This window comes from Lipotes vexillifer, unplaced genomic scaffold (assembly GCF_000442215.2).
Source record: "Lipotes vexillifer unplaced genomic scaffold, Lipotes_vexillifer_v1.1 scaffold118, whole genome shotgun sequence".
In the NCBI taxonomy this organism is placed as follows: domain Eukaryota; kingdom Metazoa; phylum Chordata; class Mammalia; order Artiodactyla; family Lipotidae; genus Lipotes; species Lipotes vexillifer.
The window spans coordinates 766,714-786,854 of NW_006790289.1; the positions used below are offsets into that span (position 1 = coordinate 766,714).

The 20,141-nt window shown below is 37.3% G+C and overlaps 1 protein-coding gene across 1 annotated transcript in view; it reads right to left on the bottom strand.

Moving 5' to 3' along the window:
• THSD7A (thrombospondin type 1 domain containing 7A) overlaps window positions 1-20,141 on the bottom strand; it is a 449,214-nt gene that overhangs the window by 56,469 nt on the left and 372,604 nt on the right. Inside the window, exons 10-11 of the mRNA XM_007463528.1 lie at window positions 12,800-12,932; window positions 10,945-11,048 (exon numbers count right to left, since the gene is read on the bottom strand). Coding sequence (XP_007463590.1) covers window positions 10,945-11,048; window positions 12,800-12,932 — 237 coding nt within the window. The remainder of the gene's footprint in view (window positions 1-10,944; window positions 11,049-12,799; window positions 12,933-20,141) is intronic.

Sequence of the window (20,141 nt, forward strand, 5' to 3'; positions counted from 1 at the left end):
CTTTTTTTTTTTTTTTTCTTGCGTTATGCGGGCCTCTCACTGTCGTGGCCTCTCCCATTTGCGGAGCACAGGCTCCGGACGCGCAGGCCCAGCGGCCATGGCTCACGGGCCCAGCCGCTCCGCGGCATGTGGGATCCTCCCGAAACGGGGCACGAACCCGCGTCTCCTGCATCGGCAGGCGGACTCTCAAGCACTGCGCCACCAGGGAAGCCCTAGCAATCTTAATCTATCACATCATAATTGACATTGCCAACAATTACATATGGACTCTCCAAAAACAGTCAAATAATTTTGGTTTATATATATTATTTTCCCCAAGACATTGTTCTACTGAATTTTTTAAACCAAGTCATAGTTTTATTACGTACTGAACATAAATGTAGAATTGCTTAAAGGTAACAGGTCTTAATGAAAAAGAGCAAGTGATGTTTAAGTTCTGTTTCTCCCTCAGCCATTTCCCACTGTTGGTTTTAGAAATACTTCATTTTTTTATTGAGGAAGCAGATGAAACATTTAGACCTCGGTCCTGAAGTTAAGTCTTCATTGAACTAGCTTAAATGGCCCAGTCAGACTGATTCACATGGCACTTTCAGGTTTGTGGTCTAGGCTGACACTGCAGCTGGTCTCTGCCCTGCTCAGAATTCTATCATCATGAAACTAAGATGAAGGAGCCTGGCATTTTGATCCTAAATTACAGTTAGTGCACACAGGGCCCCAGGTTGGACAAGACTCTCTGGATCTGTACGCTAAAACTTAACACCCAGTAGTATAGGACTGTGTGATGGGGTGTGTAAAAAGATTTAACAGTTTTAGCAAAGGAAGCCTTTCTCTGTGTAGGTGAACACAACTTGTCGTAACTGCTGTAGGAAAAGTTACATAATTGTGCAAATGTAGGTGAAAACTCACCTATTTCTTAGCTATAGATATCTCTTCATTTAATACGCACAACACTGGAAGAGCCAATTTGTATGACTAGACAGCGGTCCCTGAATTTTACAGATATGAAACCCTGGTTGAGTGGACTGTGGTAGCCTTTAGGAAGGTTACGTGACAGGAAAAATTATTAAGTGCTCCAAACAGACTCTCACCACTTGGGAGAGGAGTTGTCTGGTGCACTGTGGTTATCAGACCAGTGTAAGGTAGAGGCTCTCAACTCAAGCTGCAGATGATAATCACCTGGATAGCTTTTGGAAAAAATGTCTATGCCCTTGCTAGACTCCAACATTCTGATTTAATTGGTTGAGGACAGGGTGCCAGGCATTAACATCTTTTTAAAGTTCCCTGATGATTCAAACACGCAGCAGTAGGTAGTGTATTTCCACTGGCAACTGAAACACCTGGAACGCTGTTAAAGTTCAAGATTCTTAGATTCATTCCAGAGCTCCTGAATGAGATCTCTGTGTGTGAGGTCAAGGAAAATGCATTTATTTTCAATTTGCTCAGATGATCCTTATGCACATTCAAGCTTAAGGCCTATGAGCCCGAGTGTTTGAGTCACTAGGATATGTTTACCTGAGACTTGTTACTAAAACTGAAGGTCCTTTGGTACCCCAATCACCCTGACACTGTGCCAAGCTTTGGGAAACAAAGGCTGAGCGTGTAGGAATGAACTAAGGGGAGCTTAAACTTGGAGTACAAGGAGTGGACTAAAAAGAGCACCCATGTAGCTTGGAAGAATGTTATCTGTGGACTGGTATAGGAGGAATCCATAAAATGCAGTATATTAATAAGCTGACGTGATTTTGCAATTCTCTCTACACTTGCTTAAACAGTTTATACATAGTAAGCTCTGATAGTTTGTGGGCAAAGTTGCCCAAGGATGCTCAAGAGGAAGGATGGATAAAGAGGAAAATATGAGGCTTTTACTGATCAGAATATGTAGGAACCTCAAGAATGATTAATTTGGAAAATAAGAAATTTGACCATCAGAACTCTAAGCTATGACGAGGGTCACACTGTTTATAACTGAAAGAAAACTACAAAATTAAATGTATGTTCTTTGAAATAAGCCTACTTTTATCTAAGCATCCCAATTTGGTTCTCTGAAATAGAGACTTGACTATAAATCTTTTAAACTAAATGAAATTGCCTTAAGTTCTCCATTAAGGTTTTCTCTCTAAGGTTCTCTTTTATAAATTTTATTTCATAATTGCTCCAACCATCGTCACATTAAGGGACACCAAAAAACCAAAATAAAATAAAGTAAAACCACTATCAATACAATTCCAGAAACTAATTTCTTCTGGGCAAATCTATACCATTTACATAAGTCTAAAGCCTATATACCTGCAGTATGTAAAATCTCAAAAAGTATCTCAAGTAGGTGAAAAGAAACGATGTGTAAAATTCCCAAATCTGTCCTCAGAAACCCACTCAGCACGTCACTCCCCTTATCTGAGCATTTAGACAGAGTACCTTGAGTGAATTACTCATGCAGTGTGATCCAAACAAGTAGCAACGGTACCATTTGTACAATATATTGAAGTTTATCACACATCTCAACTTGTTTCTATTCTGACTTGGAGGAAATAGAACAATTCAAACACAGGAATGTAATCTGAAATGAACTTCCTGCTATTAGGGTGAAGAAAACATAAATGTTTGGAAAGGAAACCATCTGGTCTCTCAACTTTATAAATCTTAAAAATCATTTTTAAGACACTGAAACCAGGGTGGTTTTAACTATAGAAAAGATGCGTCATCCTAAGCATGGTTTCCTTGCACACCAGAAAGCTACACATACCCAGACAACTGTATTTGTATTTACAGGTGCAGGATGCATATCTTGTGTATAATGATTATGCAACTTTTCTTTGGGCTGAAGCCTTGTTAGGAAGAAGGGCCAAAACCCATGTTGCCCTATGGATGAATTACCATGAAAATGACCATGAAAGCTTCTTAGTGAGGTTGGCATGTATCAAAATAATTATTTTAAAGTAAAATTCCATCTTCAACGCTACGCTGATTATATCCATCTGTTTTATTTAAATTTTATTTTATTTATATGAAGCACAGAAGTTAAGGGTCACGGACAGGCTACTTCCAGCAGGCTGAAAACCTAGGAGACATTCAGATGACTACTTTGTGGCTTACTTATAAATTAAGCTAGGCAAGCTCAGCCCATCAATACTGAGGGAATGTTGGAAAGATGATCAAGAAAGCCAGTTTCTTCAACAAATAAATGCTCTGAAAAAGGGAGCTCAAATTGTTAGATTAAAAGTGACTGAAGAAATATTCTAGCCAAATGCAATGTGGAGACGTTTATGAACCCTGATTTGAACAAACTGATTGTAAACAGGCATTTTTGAGACAACGGGGGGAAATTAAACGTGGTATGAATATTAGACATGGTATGAATTATTCAATTTTGTTTAGTGTTATAATAGTATTCTTGCTATGTTTAAAAATATTAGGTATTTATGGATGATGTATATCTTACCCGGGAGTTGCTTTACAATACTCCAGCAAAATCTCTTTAAGGGTAAGAGGAGTGGCAGATGACCAAGAGTGACAACATGTTAAAATCTATTGAAGCAGTGTGAGTGATGACTACCCGACTAGTATTCATTACCACAGTCTCTCTACTTTTGTGTATATTTGAAACTTCCCATGAATTTGAATAAAAATGATGAATAAGTAGAGTCAATTCCAGAATGTTTTCATGTAAGTTGAATTTTGAGCTATGTTTTAAAGAGGAGACTAATAAAGGTTCCTGAAGTGAAAGGGAATAGATAACATTGGTTTGAGCTAAAAGAACATGGATATCTGCATTATGCATATATGAGTATGTAAATGGAAGGCTACCGATGCAGCTCTGAAGTAAATCTAATAGAATTCAGAATGGAGTTGCTTGTCTTAATTTTCTTGAAGAGGAATGAAACGCCCTTATTATTCAGGATGCACAAAAAGAAGGAGTTCTATTGGTCTGTGGATTGTCCCTCGGCATGCGAGACCATGTTGTCATTTCGTTTGAATAATCAGAGTGAAATAAATGACTAGATCTAAAATGTGCACACAGAAGATCATTACAGGAAACAGAATAAGATCAATGCCCGAGTGCAGTCAAAACTGTTGGATTATTTGTAACAAAGAGTTCAAGGAGCTCTGAGACCTTATTTATTAAACTGAGCCATATTAACACAGTTTATCCCACAGCAACAGCATCTGGGTAGCACTGGAGACAGAGTATGTTCACCAGAGTGAGTAATTAGAGGAGTGATTTTTTTCCTATGGTGTTACAAAAAAAATGACAATAGTGAGAATGAATCATGTGGAAATAAAAAAGAAAAAGCTTAATGTGAGTGGGAGCTCGTTACCAAGAGACCTAATTGTGCTTAGAAATAAGACCAAACCTATAAATAATGCAAGAGGGCTCCAGTTGTTTACTAGGTGGATTTAATGATCCTGGTGTTTCTCTGTGCGGAAGAGATTTTCACTGACAAGTTTGCCAAATTACACTTCCTAATTACAATTTGTGAATGTAACTCTGGCAGAAGGGAAAGAAATGCACTTTTCTTTCTTATTGATCCTAAATAGTTACCAATGATCTCTAGTCTTATTGATGCTTATAATATATGCAAAAGTCCTTCTCTGGGGACTTACTAGGAAATAATAATCAGCTCCCCGTGGAGTAGCTTAGACCAAGGTGAGCTAGATCCTTGATTGGGATCTGGAAAGGGTTAACTGCATCACAACGAACCAACTAACTGGGAATTGAGGAACCATCACAAAGACAGACATCCTGGTGTCAAGCTTATATTATCAGCTATTTAAAAAATAGCAAATGCTAATCATCATTTTAGGACAGGACTCTCATAGAGAGATAAAACAAAACCAGAATCCCCAAATTAACTAGAGTGCTAATAGTCACAGAAAATTAGAGGAAGCCATTTAAAAGTAGAAATAATTCTAGAAGATTTAAATAACAGCTTATACAAATGAAGAGTACAAAAATATTACATGTTAATTAATAAGTATATTAGCCCAAAGAAGAGTTTAAAAATCAAGTCTGTGCAAAATTTCTTTCAAGCAAGCTCTTTGACTCTTTTTTACCTAGTTCTTTTTCTACTTCCATTATTTTCATTCCTATTATATAACAATCTCTGAAAATTAACAGATTAATGTGAGTTACTGAGATAAACTGGCCCAGACATTCTGGGCCTAACTTCAATAATGCCTCTAAGGTATAATCTTTTAAAAAGAACCAAGTGGACCAGAATTTAAGCAAAAGAGTGATGCAGAAGGTGTCAATATAGTTTAAGCTACTTAATTTAAGCATAAGATTTAAGCATATTTGCTCACAAAAAATAACGGCATAAACTGTAGTTAAATACTTATATCTCACATTCTACAAATTCACGTGGATTTAATTTTGGTGGAGGGAAAATTAGAACTTCCTTTTTTATTCCTAGACTTTCCTTGAATAACCTTTTTTTTTTTTTTTTTTTTCGGTCCGCGGGCCTCTCACTGCTGTGGCCTCTCCCGTTGCGGAGCACAGGCTCCGGTCGCGCAGGCCCAGCGGCCATGGCTCACGGGCCCAGCCGCTCCGCGGCATGTGGGATCCTCCCGGACCGGGGCACGAACCCGCGTCTCCTGCATCGGCAGGCGGACCCCCAACCACTGCGCCACCAGGGAAGCCCTTGAATAACCTTTTTAACGAATAAGTGATGTCGGGTGAGGACTCCCAGGGCCAGGAGGGTCCCTGCCATGTGAGGCATATAATTAAAGTTTTTTTTCTTTTTTCTGTGGTCTGGATTTGAGAATACATCTGAATCATGCTGGGTTCCACATAAAGAGATTGATGTCAAAACTTAGTGACAGGGTAACATTACAGTGGACATTCCTTGGCAGGCAAGGATACAGAGGGGGTGGGGGATTACTATAGGTAGGGTTGGCCCTGGGGATTATTAACTCTAGCTCCATCTAATTTATAGAAAGTACGCTTGGCAGGAAATAGCATTAAGATCAACACAGAGATTGAGCGAGAGTAAATTTGAAATTATTTTTATAACATCCCAGCATCTAATCGATGATATTTTTTCATCATATTCCTGGTATAAATATGTCACAAAGTAATAAACACTGGAATTAGTTATATTTATATATATATATATATACACACACACACACACAGATATATACACATTTTAAGTAGTAGTGACATTGTCCTTTAGGGCAGTCATAGAGAAAAAATAAGTAAATTGTCCAAAATTGTCATCAATATGGGCCACCTCTTTTATTTTGAATGCAAATGTAATGATAACTAGCTACGGCTAGTATGGCTATGTTTCAGTGACAGTCACTGACCAATCAATAACTTAGCCCTCTAAATGCCATCTGAATTGTAGAAATGTGAGCAGAGAGAAGAGACAGCAGAGGTTACAGTTCCATTAAAAGTTTATACACAAGTGACTTGAATAGCATATAGCAAACAGAACCTGTTTATACACTTAAAAATTAAATAGATTGTGGACATAACTTCACGTTATTTGCATTTCTTTTATTGACAATATTATAGGAAAGATGCCTATTTCAAAAGCCCTCTAAAATTTCCCTGTGAGATTCAAGAATGATTTAAGTTTTAAAATTGCAAAATCCTGTTAATTCCATCGTTAAAATACCTCTTTCTCCTCTCTCTTTTTCATTCTTATACCATTAGATAAAATTTCCTGGAATACACCATCCTCGATATTCAAAGCCTTGCTAAAATTCTTTACTACTTTTAACTTCCTATTGTGTTCTAATGTAAAGCATTTCCACAGAAAGCACTTTCACATAGTTTTGAAATACACAGAATGTAGACTTGGTCAAGACTGCATTTACTTGATTGTAGTAGAATCTTCCTATCTTCTTATGCCGGGGTTATTCTAACTCAGTTGTGGGTAAGGCTGATTCTCAATGATTTGCTTTACAGCGAGTGCCAGTGCTGAGATGGTAAGCAGTTACCATTAGTGACTCATTAAAGAGACTCTGGGAACATAACTGCCTCCCAGCTCCTTTGAAATGCATCACCAGGGATAGTTCCTACACTTGGAGCAATCATGCTATTAATAGTATTAAGAGTAAAAATGAAAGTCTGTCTATAATGGCCACTTTTTAACAGGTGGCTAAAAGTAGGTGCAGGTGACTCAAAAGGAGAACAACAAGGATGGCTTGCTAGAAGCTGGTAGGTAAGTTTAGGGTTATATTTTTTTCTACTAACAGGGAAGGTTCAAATCATTTTAGAGAAAACGAACCATAAAAGGTGACCTTGTAAGTGTTCTGCTGAGTGAGGCATAGTATATGAGACACACATTATTTCTTTTCTATGCAAACTTAGTAAATTAACTCCTTTTTTGGTTCATATGATATTTTTATTTAACTGAAGAAATCTAAATTATCATATCAAAATGTAGTCCACATGAGAATGAAAGCCAAGATAAATCCTGTTCTTTCTGAGCCTTGAAATGCAGTGTTTTACAATTACAGCCCATCTCAATTCAAAAGCTAAATTTGATCTGTTTCAAGATTTCATAAGATTTCCAGTTATGAGAAGATTCACACAGAGTATTTGTTAACCTTCTTTAAAACAATAATTCCCTGTGCTATACAAGCTGAAAATATTGGAGTTAAAAAATCATATGATCATCTTTGACTTAGTTAGGTCTACCTCTGCTGCTATTGTCTGCTACTGAGTCCTAAAGTTATTTTCCTCTATTGTATGTGGAAAATCCATTTATTTTTACCCATTCCGACTACAGTGGTTCCAATCTGAGCCCTTATTACTTCAACCTTGCATTGCTACAGCAGCGTCCCGGCTGGCATCCGGACCCATGTGTCTTATCTTTCTAACTTATTCTGCACACGCTGACAGATAAAACACTGCTTTCATCAGGTCCTTGCTCCTACCACTTATTGAACAAGGTCTAAAATACCGATCCTGACATTTATAGTCCTCTACAAAATTACCCCAGGCTCCAGCTCACATCTTCAGAGGTTCAATCTACCCACTTTTCTGTGAACACGTGTAATGTTTTTGTTTTTCTTACCTCAAATGCTTAACTTATAAAATTGCTCTCATTTTGTATTCTTTTCTCTTTTCTACTTATTCTAACGTTATGGTACAAGTCAAGTCCCAGCTCATCCTTCAGATCATTCTTAAGCTCTTTAGCTTCAAATGACTGCTTTTGCAACCGACTGGTTTCAGTCTTTAACTCATACTTGTTGGGTGATGTTACCAGTGATCTCATTTCCCTAAACAAATTAAATTCCCTGGGTTGCACATCTTCATCCCTTCCTGACACTCATAGCTCTTTCTACACGGTCTTCTGAATGCAGGCATAGTTACGTGAGTGCCTGAAATTAGAAAGTCTGAAGCATTAGAGAGGAAGGGGGTAGCTTCTCCACAGTATTTGCTGACTGATATTAATCCTTACTACACAATTATTTTAATTATTAAAAAATCGCACAAGTCGGCATTTTTAAAGTCTCTGACTGGGTAAGGGCAAAAATGGAAATAGCAAGAGTCCGACAGGTCAATTATGCAGAGCTCTGAAAACAGCCATGAGCATCAAAAAAAAAGAACCTTTTGCCTTTTTGCCATTAGTAAAGATATTTCTACTCTCTTAATTCTCTCCTTTTCATGTTTCCATAGAAATATAGGCTCTAAGAAAAAAATATTTATCAAGGCAACAAACAAAAGGATTATCTTCATATAGAAGTTAATTAAAGGAGTTCTTCTGAGTATATTTATGCATATATTACTTGTTATAATGCAACTTTCTCTTCCCAGATATCCCATAAGATTGCTGATAGAAAAAGTAGTCTGACAAATATGGCAAGATGAGGAAGCATTGCTTAGGTACAGGCAGAGGAAGAGGCACCAGTAATAGGAAACCAAGAATGGGAACCATCAAAAAGGCAGGAGAAAGTGGTACTGAGTGAGCCGAAGATCCCTGTCACAGTGGAGGTGGGTAGATATTACAAAGTAGTCACCTAGGATGAGGAATAAGCAGAGGTTTTCAGATTTGGAAATGAAAAGATCACTGGTAATCACAGAAAGAAAGAAACGTTTTTATACAGATTGTGTCAAAAAACAAAAGACCCGTGTTAATATTGTTGCTTTTATGCCTACAGTGATCTATGCACACATTCACTGAGGCCATGATCTAACAGGAAGGGGAAAGGAATTAACATTTAATGAAGATTTAATATGTGCAAAGCGCTGAGAGGATCATTATGTTCTCAGCCTCAGAGGGAGGAAATAAACCAAGGTTGTGCAGTTAAGTAACAGAGTTTGAAACTAAAGCTGTCTTCACACTTGCATAGCTTCCACCACATCTTAGATTTCCTCCAGTGGTATTCTACAAAAATGTGGTTTTCATCTTTTTACCTAACTTCATGTCACACTTTGCTCCCTGGATATCATCTGTGCATAGACTGTAGAATATGAAAATTGGAATAATCCTGAAAGATCATTTGGTCCAGCCCTCTTTTCTTTTTTTCCCCATCTAAATAAACTGATACCCAAAAAGGTAAAGGGATGAATAAAACTCACATTGTATTAGTGAAAGAACTGGGACTAAAACTTAAGTTTTTCGATTCCCAAACTCACGCCTGTTTTCATCATAAACTCTATGGAGGGTCCAAATTGTATGCAAATGTATGCTTGATTCAAGGAGGAATTACAAGGCATGACAAGAAAGTCTTATATCCCTCAATTTCTCCATGAATGGTTTCAGATGGGGAGAATGACTTTGAATTCTAAATACCTAAGTCTCTATAACTGTAAAGGGAGAGTTATTTTTTAGCAGATGCTGATGGTGGAGAATACATAATGAAAAATAAGCATATAAAATAAAATCCTAAAAATCAGTAGATAGTTAATATTAATTGTAAACTAAATGTTATGTTTCAAATGAAGATTCCTAAAATGACTATCATAATGGAAGATTTTTTACAAAAAAGAAGCTATTTTTCACAAATTTTAAAAAAGCAATCTTTTCACTGTAAAGAAAACGGGTCCCGGATCAAATCAGCAAAAACTGGAATCTAATTCTGTGTGTTCAGAGTTCTACAACATCATCCAATACATAACTACAAATGAGGGTGCAAAGCATGTTTTTATGAATTAAAAAAGGTGGTTGTGTATTCAGTTACATATTCAGCTACATTTTAGATATGTAGCAAGAATTACATTCTAAAACTCAACGTGAGTAAAAAGAATCATGTACTCTTTACAGATTGAATTTGCTACATGTATAAATAACATGTTACAAAGCTTGGAATGTAAGCATTATCCATAATATCTAGTTAATAATCATGGCAAGTTGGAAACATTTCCATCACTCATTTCTGCAAGAAACCATGTTATCTAGTAGCGTCGACAGATTGCAATCCACATATGGCCGGTTTAGAGTACATAAATCTGTCATTTAAAAATCAGTACTAAATATGAACAGAATTGGGGGTCGCCATGACAATGACAAGGATGTTGTTACTGAGAATTTCTGGGAAAGTTAACCAATTATATTACATTTTATGCATGCACGTATATAATGCATATGGGCAATGATGTAAGGATCTTATTGATTGTTAAGGTGACAAGCAAAGTGTTATGGAATCCCATGAGCCAAAAGCTAATTACAAGAACAACAACAACAAAAAGCTGCAGTGTACAACTATGCCATAACGCTTTCAAGAGCTTGGTCCGATCATCTTCTAGATATGAATGAGGGGAAAGTTTAACCAGAGGAGTTAGGAACTAATGTCAAAGAACTAAGGACACAATTTAAAAAGTCAGGTTTCCGTGTTCTGGTGTAAGGCAGAATGGGTGGTAGCAGATTCTTAACTGCTTTGCTCTGTTTGCCTAGCATAGCATCAAAATGACAAACTCTTCAAGCTAGTGGTTAAGTTAGTGCTGTTGGAGAAATGCAAAGCAAATCAACGTGGAATGGGGCCTCCCACCTCTTGCCTGCCGTCCGGGCCCACAGCCCTCCTGCGCTCCAGGGCTGTCCTGTTGCACGCTCCAAGGGACTAACTGGCACCTGCGCCATTTGTGAGTCTTCCACCTACAGGGAAAGAACAGAAGCCTCATAGAGAAGAAGCAAACATACTAGTAAATCACAGAGACACAAAGCCAAGGAAGCATGACTTTGACCACTGCAAATAGGAATTTATTTGACAACGCGGATGAACTTAGTTGCAGGGCAGGAATAAAGACGTAGACATAGAGAATGGACTTGAGGACATGGCGTGGGAGGGAGAAGCTGGGGCGAAGTGAGAGGAGCATCGACATATATATACTACCGAATATAAAACAGTTAGCTACTGGGAAGCAGCAGCGTAGCACAGGGAGATCAGCTGGGTGCTTTGTGACCACCTAGAGGGGTAGGATAGGGAGGATGGAAGGGAGACTCAAGAGGGAGGGGATATGGGGACATATGTATGCATACGGCTGATTCACTTTGGTATACAACAGAAACTAACACAGTATTGTGAAGCAATTATACTCCAATAAAGATCTATTTTAAAAAAGTCCTATCTAAATTTAATTTAGATCTTCATCAAGGAATTATAAAAAGCAGTACTAAATATAAAAGTACTTCCTATTGCAGTGGAGACAAGAGTCCATCACTGTCAAGTTCTAAAGGAGCGGACCCTACTGATAGCATTTAGCCTTTTTATTTATTTTTATTTCTTTTTTTTTTTAAGGCTGCACCATGAGGCATGCGGGATCTTAGCTCCCCAACCAGGGATTGAACCCGTGCCCCCTGCAGTGGAAGCACAGAGTCTTAACCACTGGACCGCCAGTGAAGTCCCACATTTAGCCTTTTTAATGATTAGGACTGCCAGCAGATGTATACAGATAGTACCAGAAGTGATGTGTTCCACTTTAGAAAGGTATATTTATTTTACATTCAAGTTATAAAATTGCATTCAACACATGAGCCTTTTGTATATATAGTGCTCTTTTGATTAGCATTGTAGGGGTAACTCAGAAGCTGCAATTTATAATACACTTCACAAAAACAAATCCCCCAAATAAATAAGTTTGGGCTAACAGTTAATGTTCATCATGAAAGCATGTAATTATACTGTTTGTCATCTCAGAATTAAACACAGATAAATTAAGATGACAAATTTGCCATCAATTTCATCTTAAGTTATTATTTTGGGATCACACATTCCATCAATTGATGCCATAATATTTCATTTGTTGTCAGGACTGCAATTATGCACCACATCAAGTTTCAATTAGGTACTTTTTTTAATAGTTATGAAAAATTTTTTCTAATAATCAAGATGATGACATATAGCTTCAATAACCTTAATTTTCCTTGAGGTGGCCACAAATGTTCAACAAAACAGACATCTTACTAACATCACTGAGACAAAGATGTCATTTCATGACCCAGAATGCCAGCATTTATGAGGAACAGGTGCTCTTTGGAGCCAGGGGAGGAATGCTTAGGCTATTCCTGTAAGTGAAAAAGAACTGCTTCCAAAAGCATATGTTTCATAATTATTAATCACTTTTCTGCATTTTCTATAGATTATATCAACATAAGAAAGTCTTCAAGCTCCTAAAGCTTATAGTACAGCTTGGAAGTTTACGCAAGTATTTGTGTCCCTGGAGATGATTTCAGTAGCAAAGCAGCTCTTTAAAACAGGCACGAGATGGGACCCACAGTCATAAACATCCTCCACTCCCCGAGTCTGCGGGCAGTGTTGGCTTCCTTTTCTCATTGTCGGAAAGACCATGAACCTGAAGTATTTTGCTTAGTGCATCGCTCAGAAGGCTTTTCCTTCACTCCATTACCTGTAGCTTTGGCACACCTGAGGGGCCTCGCAGGCCTTCTCTTCATAGAGAGGATCCGTGCAGTCCTTGCCTCCATTGGCTGGCAGCTGAATGATGACCCGGTGCCGTGTCTGCTTCCTGATTCCGGAGTCCCCTGGAATGAGGCAGCTTTTTAACCTCTGTTCTCTGCACTGATGAAAGAATCTCCAAATACCAGCCTGTGTGAAGAAATTACATTGCTTCCAGCTCCATGTGCTTTGACATCCCTGACTGAGAGGCCTGGTCTAGTCATTTCCTAAATTCTCCCGAAGACCACTTATATTGAAAGCCAATCAATGTATATTAAAAAATGTGAAGAATGGAGAAAATAGTTCCATAGTCAGCTAGTCTTCCTAATGCTCACTTACAACATAATTGCTCTTTTGTATGCTTCTTCCCCCTTGAGAAATATGACAGATCTAATTAATCTGTTTTTCTCTGCCTTAAGTTTATTTTCATGCCATTTCATATAGCCCTGTTTACCACATGGGACTCATACACATCTAATGAATCTTTCTTAGGAGAATATATTCAATGTTTTAATGTGAAATTCTATTTCTTTGTTATTCACTTAATTTGAAATGTATAACTCGTAAATTATTCTAGTCATTTATTATTCATGTTAAACACTTTAAGATCTTTAATTCAGGTCACATCCTGAACATCCGAGCTGTAAGTAGTGAAATGAAAGTCGTTTCCTAGAGGCAGAATTTTTAGAGAAGCATTCAAAATAGTGATAATTACTATAAGTAAGTTACTCCAAATTATGTTACAAAAACAATGGAAATAATTCAGATTTACCTTCGATGAAGATATCAAATTGACAGTATTGCTGATATAAAGATGCTCAGAATTTTTTAGTATGAGAAACATGATATATAAGACTTGACAACTTTAATAAAACACATTCTAACTTAACAATATATACACTTTAAAGATGAATAGCCGTATGTCATGAATTTGCTTACAAAAGAATTCCCTAAAGAATTACTTTACTGAGCTCCCCTGATGCATTTACATGTTTTCTCAAGATCATTAAATATTTGATATGTAGACTACAGAAACAGAGAAATTTAGAAGGGTTAGCAGCCCCTAACAGTGAAAGTTTAATCAGAACTGAAATGAAAATATCCTTAAAGTCATTGTGTTTGAAGAAAAATATGATTTGACAAATAGAAGTTTCCAGTAATGGAACATCCTTTGACATGAAGTCAGGGTATCCCTCAACACAGTCTGGCCACTGACTCCTAGCAGCGTGACTTGAAGATTCCTGTATTAAATGGGAGAATGGATCAGATTAGTGATTCCTAAATGTCTGACTACATAGGAGAATTTCTTTGAAAAAATAAAAACCAAAAACCAAAAGCAGATTTCTCGGCATGTACCCAGAACTACTAAATAAGAATCTCCTGGCAGCTGGATGTGGGAATCTGTGGATGTGGGAATCTGATTTTTACAAAGCTTGCCAGGAAACGGTAATAAACAGCTAGGTTTGAGATCTACTGGAATGACTGACCATGGATGTCCCAATTTAAGATTCTAGAATTTGCATGTAACTTTTTAGGATTATTCCTATAGTGCGGAAAACCTGTACTATTAATGACTGCGTTAACTATTTTAGTGAATAGTTGGAATACTACAGGTAATGAAGTATGGAACTAGGGGGTGGAGGTAGTGGGTAGCAGAGAGTTCAAGTATTTAGAAATATTGTCATAGACTTTTAAAAACTGTAGCAGTTAATAGTTTGAATGCCAGCTGCAGCGTTTACATATTAAGAATAATTTATCTAAGAAAGATCGAAGATGTGCCAATAGGACTTTTAATAAAATTGGTAATGCTATCTCCATCCATTATATTGTTCAATGACCCCTATTTTAAGGCCCACGTGATAAATTCCTCTAATAATTTAGAGCTAGGAAAAATCTCGTTTCCCTTGACAATCCGTTAAGAATCCACTGTGCTTCTGTTTTTTGCTTTGTTCACCAGAATCTCAGAGCTAATTCTCTTCTCAATTGCAGGAGCTTACCTTAACTTTGATTTTATATTATAATTTTTCTCTTCTCCCCTCCCTCTACCCTATTTACTAACTGACTCCATGCTTTTCTTTACACTATTATCTATTATTTTTCCTTTTGTTTTATATTTATGCTCTGTCTTTCATCTTTTTAAAAGACTATACAAACTAAATGAGCATTCTTATCATTTGTTTAGCATTGCGGGAAGGAGGGAGGTGTGTGTTTGTTTTTTAACAGGGAAAAGAGGGAAAGACCAAAGAGGAGCAGGTCTTTGTTTCCCAGGTGGTCGAAATTCTTAAGAGTCAATAACTCTCCAACCCTTTTTAACCTGCAGATAAAAAATAGACATAGAATTGAGGCCAAGGGATCCACAGACTAGAGGGGACAATGAGAGCAGCATCAGTGGCACCATATAGACCGAAGCTCCTGGTCATTAACTATCTAAATATCACCTGGTATATACCCAGGGCTGTTCAGATTTGGGAAGCAGCAAGCAAATGTTAGTGTTTCAATTCTACTTTGTTTATTGACTTGAAAGCAAAAAAGTCACACTAATATAAAACTCTGAAACATTCTAGTGCCTTCTCATCACAATCTCCACAAGTCTATACTTGATATATAACACCATGATAACTCTTTTCACTTCCATAATAGATTCCACAATGGGAATCCATTTATTCTTATAAAAAAGTTCAAATACCTTAACCTTGCACAGCCCACAGGAGCGAGATTGTGACCTGATTAAAGTGGAACATTCCAAAGCCATAACACCTAGAGAGGAAGTTTAATGGGGTTACACAGGAAGTGTCATGACATCCATGTTTCTACCCACTGGGAGGTTTGTTTCTTCTCAGATCGCAGTGAGCAAATTACGCATACACTCAAAGAAACAGCACTTTAGAGCTCTGACAGTTACAGAGCCCTCAAATCAGTGTGCAGACAAAGGGAAAAAGCCACAGTACATGTTAAAAAATAAATTAATAAAAGTGGAAGGCTCCTAACTAATAACTTGAGTTGGCAAGTGTGGAATTTTACGATCTTCAGAGTTTCCCACATATATTTACACCCAATTTATTGTATGAGGTGGGGATACATACATAATTTCCATTTATCTTTGTGTTTTAGCACCTAGAACAGTGGACACACAACGTAAAGTCTTAATAAATGTTTGCTGAATGACCAAACACATTTATTTCACTTCTTCTCAACTGGATTATAAATTAGCATTTTCTTTTCCCTTATATCCATTTCCTTAGAGTATTATGCACATGGGTACTAAGTCTGTTCTTTAGTATTAATAAAAACTAAGGTATCATTTTGTTCATTGGAAATAATAAGCATGGGAAAAATAAAGGAATAATCCTATAGTGTTTATACTTGAAAATACCTACCTAGGATAGGTAGAGGAAAAAAGGGATTATATATTCAGAAAACATTTATGTGGTAATGGGCCATAGAGACTCAGAGGATTATGTAATTTCTCACTCAGCTACAGCACTTTTCAGATATCTTAAGACATTCAAGATAAATTTCACTGGAGAAGTTCCTTGATGGAAGGGTTTAAAGGGCAGGCAAAACTAAGATGGGTTAAGCTGGAAGCGAGGCGGAGGGCAGGCTGCAGCAGCACAGTGAGAGGAAATTGAAAGGGAAACATTTCATGCAAGAAGTAAAATGTAAAGGCAGTTATTGGACCTTTGAGGGGTAATTCTAGCATAGTACTGTTTGAAGGCATCAAGGTAGAAAAGATGCCTCTGCAGTATCCCTGCTAGCTGTCAAGTCAATAAATTTAGCAAGAAAAAAAGGAGCAAACACAATTTGAGCAGCCAAGTGTATTATTTGATCAAAAGTATTGATTTTTTAAAGATTAGAGTTACAAATAATTTATATGCATAAATATTTTCCATCTTTAATAAAGCCCTTTGTAAAGATTTATGAAAATTTGGAAACATTAACAAGTACACTGGTTTGAGGATTCAATGACTTTCTGTTCAATACTGATGTTTACCAGCATTGATTTTTCAAGGCACATCATCAGAGAGGGCTGAGTAATATTTCAAATTACTCTGCTTGTTCTTCCTGGAATCCTAAGCTACTCTGTTCCATTTTCTGCCATACTATACAGTAATTTTACCTATTGAAAGTGACTTAAAAAGGAGGGTAGCTCTACATTTTCAGAAGTTCAAACTCTTACAAAATGTAGATTTTACCTACAGAATTAAGTTTAAAAGAGCCACCTCATTCCTGAATTAATTTTCGTTTGCTATCATCTATCCTTGAACATTCGAATTTTTAAGCATTTTTTAATTGCACACAGAAGTCAGTGTAATTTCAATGAAGCTTGCCTTATTTCCATTTCATACCAAATAATGAAAAGCTAACTACATGTCATTGCTTTACTTTCCCTACGACAAAAGGCTAGTCTATAACACCACTGTATCCTTATTCTCAGTTACAGCAGTCTACAGGTGAAACAGAAAAGGTTTCTCCCAGCACACAAAGCATCTTGACACTGTGTCCAACAGCAAGCCCCTCTGCCAACCCCTTAGTCTTTCTTTTTTTCCTCAATACACAACTATAGTATATATTCTTTTTAAGACTGAGTGCCTAGGTTTAAGATTTCTGAAAGCCTTTTGTTCTAGGAGACTCAACACAGAGCTGCCAAATAGAACAGGGAGGGCTGATCTGCTGGTGGTGAGATGTGACCTGAGCTTGGCCAAACACAGCTCCACATCTCAGAACCTCTTGCTCACAGGACAGCGGATTCCTGAGCTGGCATTCTTGCACTCCTTGGCCACTACCACCCAGGAGCTTCAGAGAAGACTAGTATTCCAGTGGCAGGACGCATTTTAATTCACAGCAGTTACCTACCTTTCACCAAGAGACTATCCCAATTGAACCCATTACATCTAACATGCCTGTCGCACCACAAGAAACCAGCACCCTCAATCCCCACTGTGTGTCTTCCATCATACCTGGACCACAGCATACAAGCTGTGCATAACCTTATTCAATTTCTCTTTCTTTTCTATCCTCTAATCTTTCCACCACTGTACCTAAAGGAACACACTGCCTCTCATCTCCAATCTCTTCTTAGAAAGTTTCCTTCACATTCTTTGCCAGTGGAGGCTGGCTCTACCTAGCCATTTCCCAGTCTTTTCTCCTCTCTTTACCCTTAAAAATATCTAACTCCTCTGAAGCTCCTGTCATCAATTTTACCATCAGCTATCTACTCTGTAGCACTCATCCACCAACATTTCATTATTTAATGACCACAGAACATCCCGCACTGTAATTCTTTCTCTTCCTACCCCTGCAACCCCTTTGGTGTTTTGGGCATCCACATGGTTATTCCATTCAAGGCACTGGACTCTGAATTACTGTACCTCCTCACCTCCGATGACCCTTTCCTGCATCTTGCATAAATTACTAGCTCTTCTGTTCATGCCCCTGATGATATCATCATCAATACCTGCACATTCTCATCTTCGAACATATTAATTGCTGGTCACTCCTCCTAACCTTCTAGTTCACCTAATTTACTAAAAGTGAAAGTTCATCTTACTAAAAATTCTTCAAACTCAATCAAGATTGCCAATCCACTTTCCCAATCACTTTTTCACTATATCATCCCTTTTATGACCTCACTTCCATCCCAGCCCACCTTAGATTCCATACTTCATTATTAAATAAGCACTCTACTGAAAACACCCTTGACTCTCTGTTTTTCTCTCCCTTTCTTGTACTCTTCTGGAAAAGCTGTGACCTTAATCAATGCTAACTATTTTCCTACAGCTTTCCTTCACTCAGGCAGCTAAACATGGCTGAAAAAACACTGGCAACTGTGTTGAGCAATTCCTTTTTAAAATGCATGACTAAATGGGTACTCCATGTTGCCTATCACAAATTCTCTTACATATTACGAACTTGCCCACTTTTGTACTCTCCAAAATGATGTCACATCTTCTTCTCTCTCACCCACCCTGCACTGTTCACTTGATCCCTCACATGCATCGAGACATTAGAGCAATCATTAAATGCCTCTTCTGTCTCATACCACCAGAAAGTAAGCTTCCTAAACACAGGAAAATGGTTTTCCTTGTTTACTGCTATATCCTTTATATTTAAAATTGTGCCTGGTAAATCGCAGTTACTTGAAAAATCTGTGTAGAATGAAAAAAGTGAATGTTTACTTAAAAAACTATGTATGATGTTTAATGACATAGTGAAGCATCTAAAAACAATTATCAGTAAATGTACCAGCAAATCCTCAATAATAATAATCAGAAATTTGTATTAGTAAGTTTTCCTTCATCATGACCTAAATACTTTCCACATATTGCAACATAATTGAACTTCTAAGAAAGAATGCTTTCAATACATCAAGTTAAAACATTTACCAGATTCTGACCGTATGCACTATGTAGTGCCTTTCCTACAGGAACTTATAATCACTATAGACAACAAATAATGTAGCTGTAGCTGAACTACAGTTCACAAAGCATAGAGTACTCTACCATATGTTATTTCATTTTTGCCACATGACAACTCAAAGATGTCATAACCAAGGCTTGCAGAGATGAAGTATCTGGAGAGATTAAGGTCACTTGGCCGCTTTGTGGCCAAGATAGGGGTCCAAACCAGATCTGCTGATTCAAAGTCCACTCACTCCATTATACCATGAAACTCACTACTCATTTTTATGTTCGAAAACTAAAACCTGTGTCCTACTACATATGAGTAAATCTAATTTGGTCTTCAACAACCTGCCTCTGTTCTCCTTTCCAACTTCACATCTTGACTTTCCTCGACACACTCCAAGCTCCAGTGGGTTGGATCCTACTTTCTTTCGAACAACACATCTTTTTCATGGTCACTAAGACTTTTCCTGATGGCTTTGATCACTTGGGATTCTTTTATGCATTCTCTCTTTCAAAAAGGCCTCGTTTACCTTTTTTTTCAACAAGCTTTACCCTAATATCTGTTCCCTAATATTTTCTCTGTGTCTTCCTTAGAGCTCTTCCTGCTTTACCACCAAATCTTGTTATTGAATCATGTAAGTCTTACATTATCTGATCTATGTAGAAGAGTTCTACATTTTAAATGAGATCAAAAGCTTTTTTGAAGTTCTTCTCTGCGGGGCCATCAATGTGCTAGTTAAGTACAGTAATCAATAAATTAGAAATGCAATAAGTATTTATGCATATTACAGATGAGTATTAATTTAATAAACACATGTACAGTATTCACAATCTATTTGTTCCCTCATCTATCCGCTAAAAGTTTTTTTTTTTTTTTTTTTTTTTTTTTTG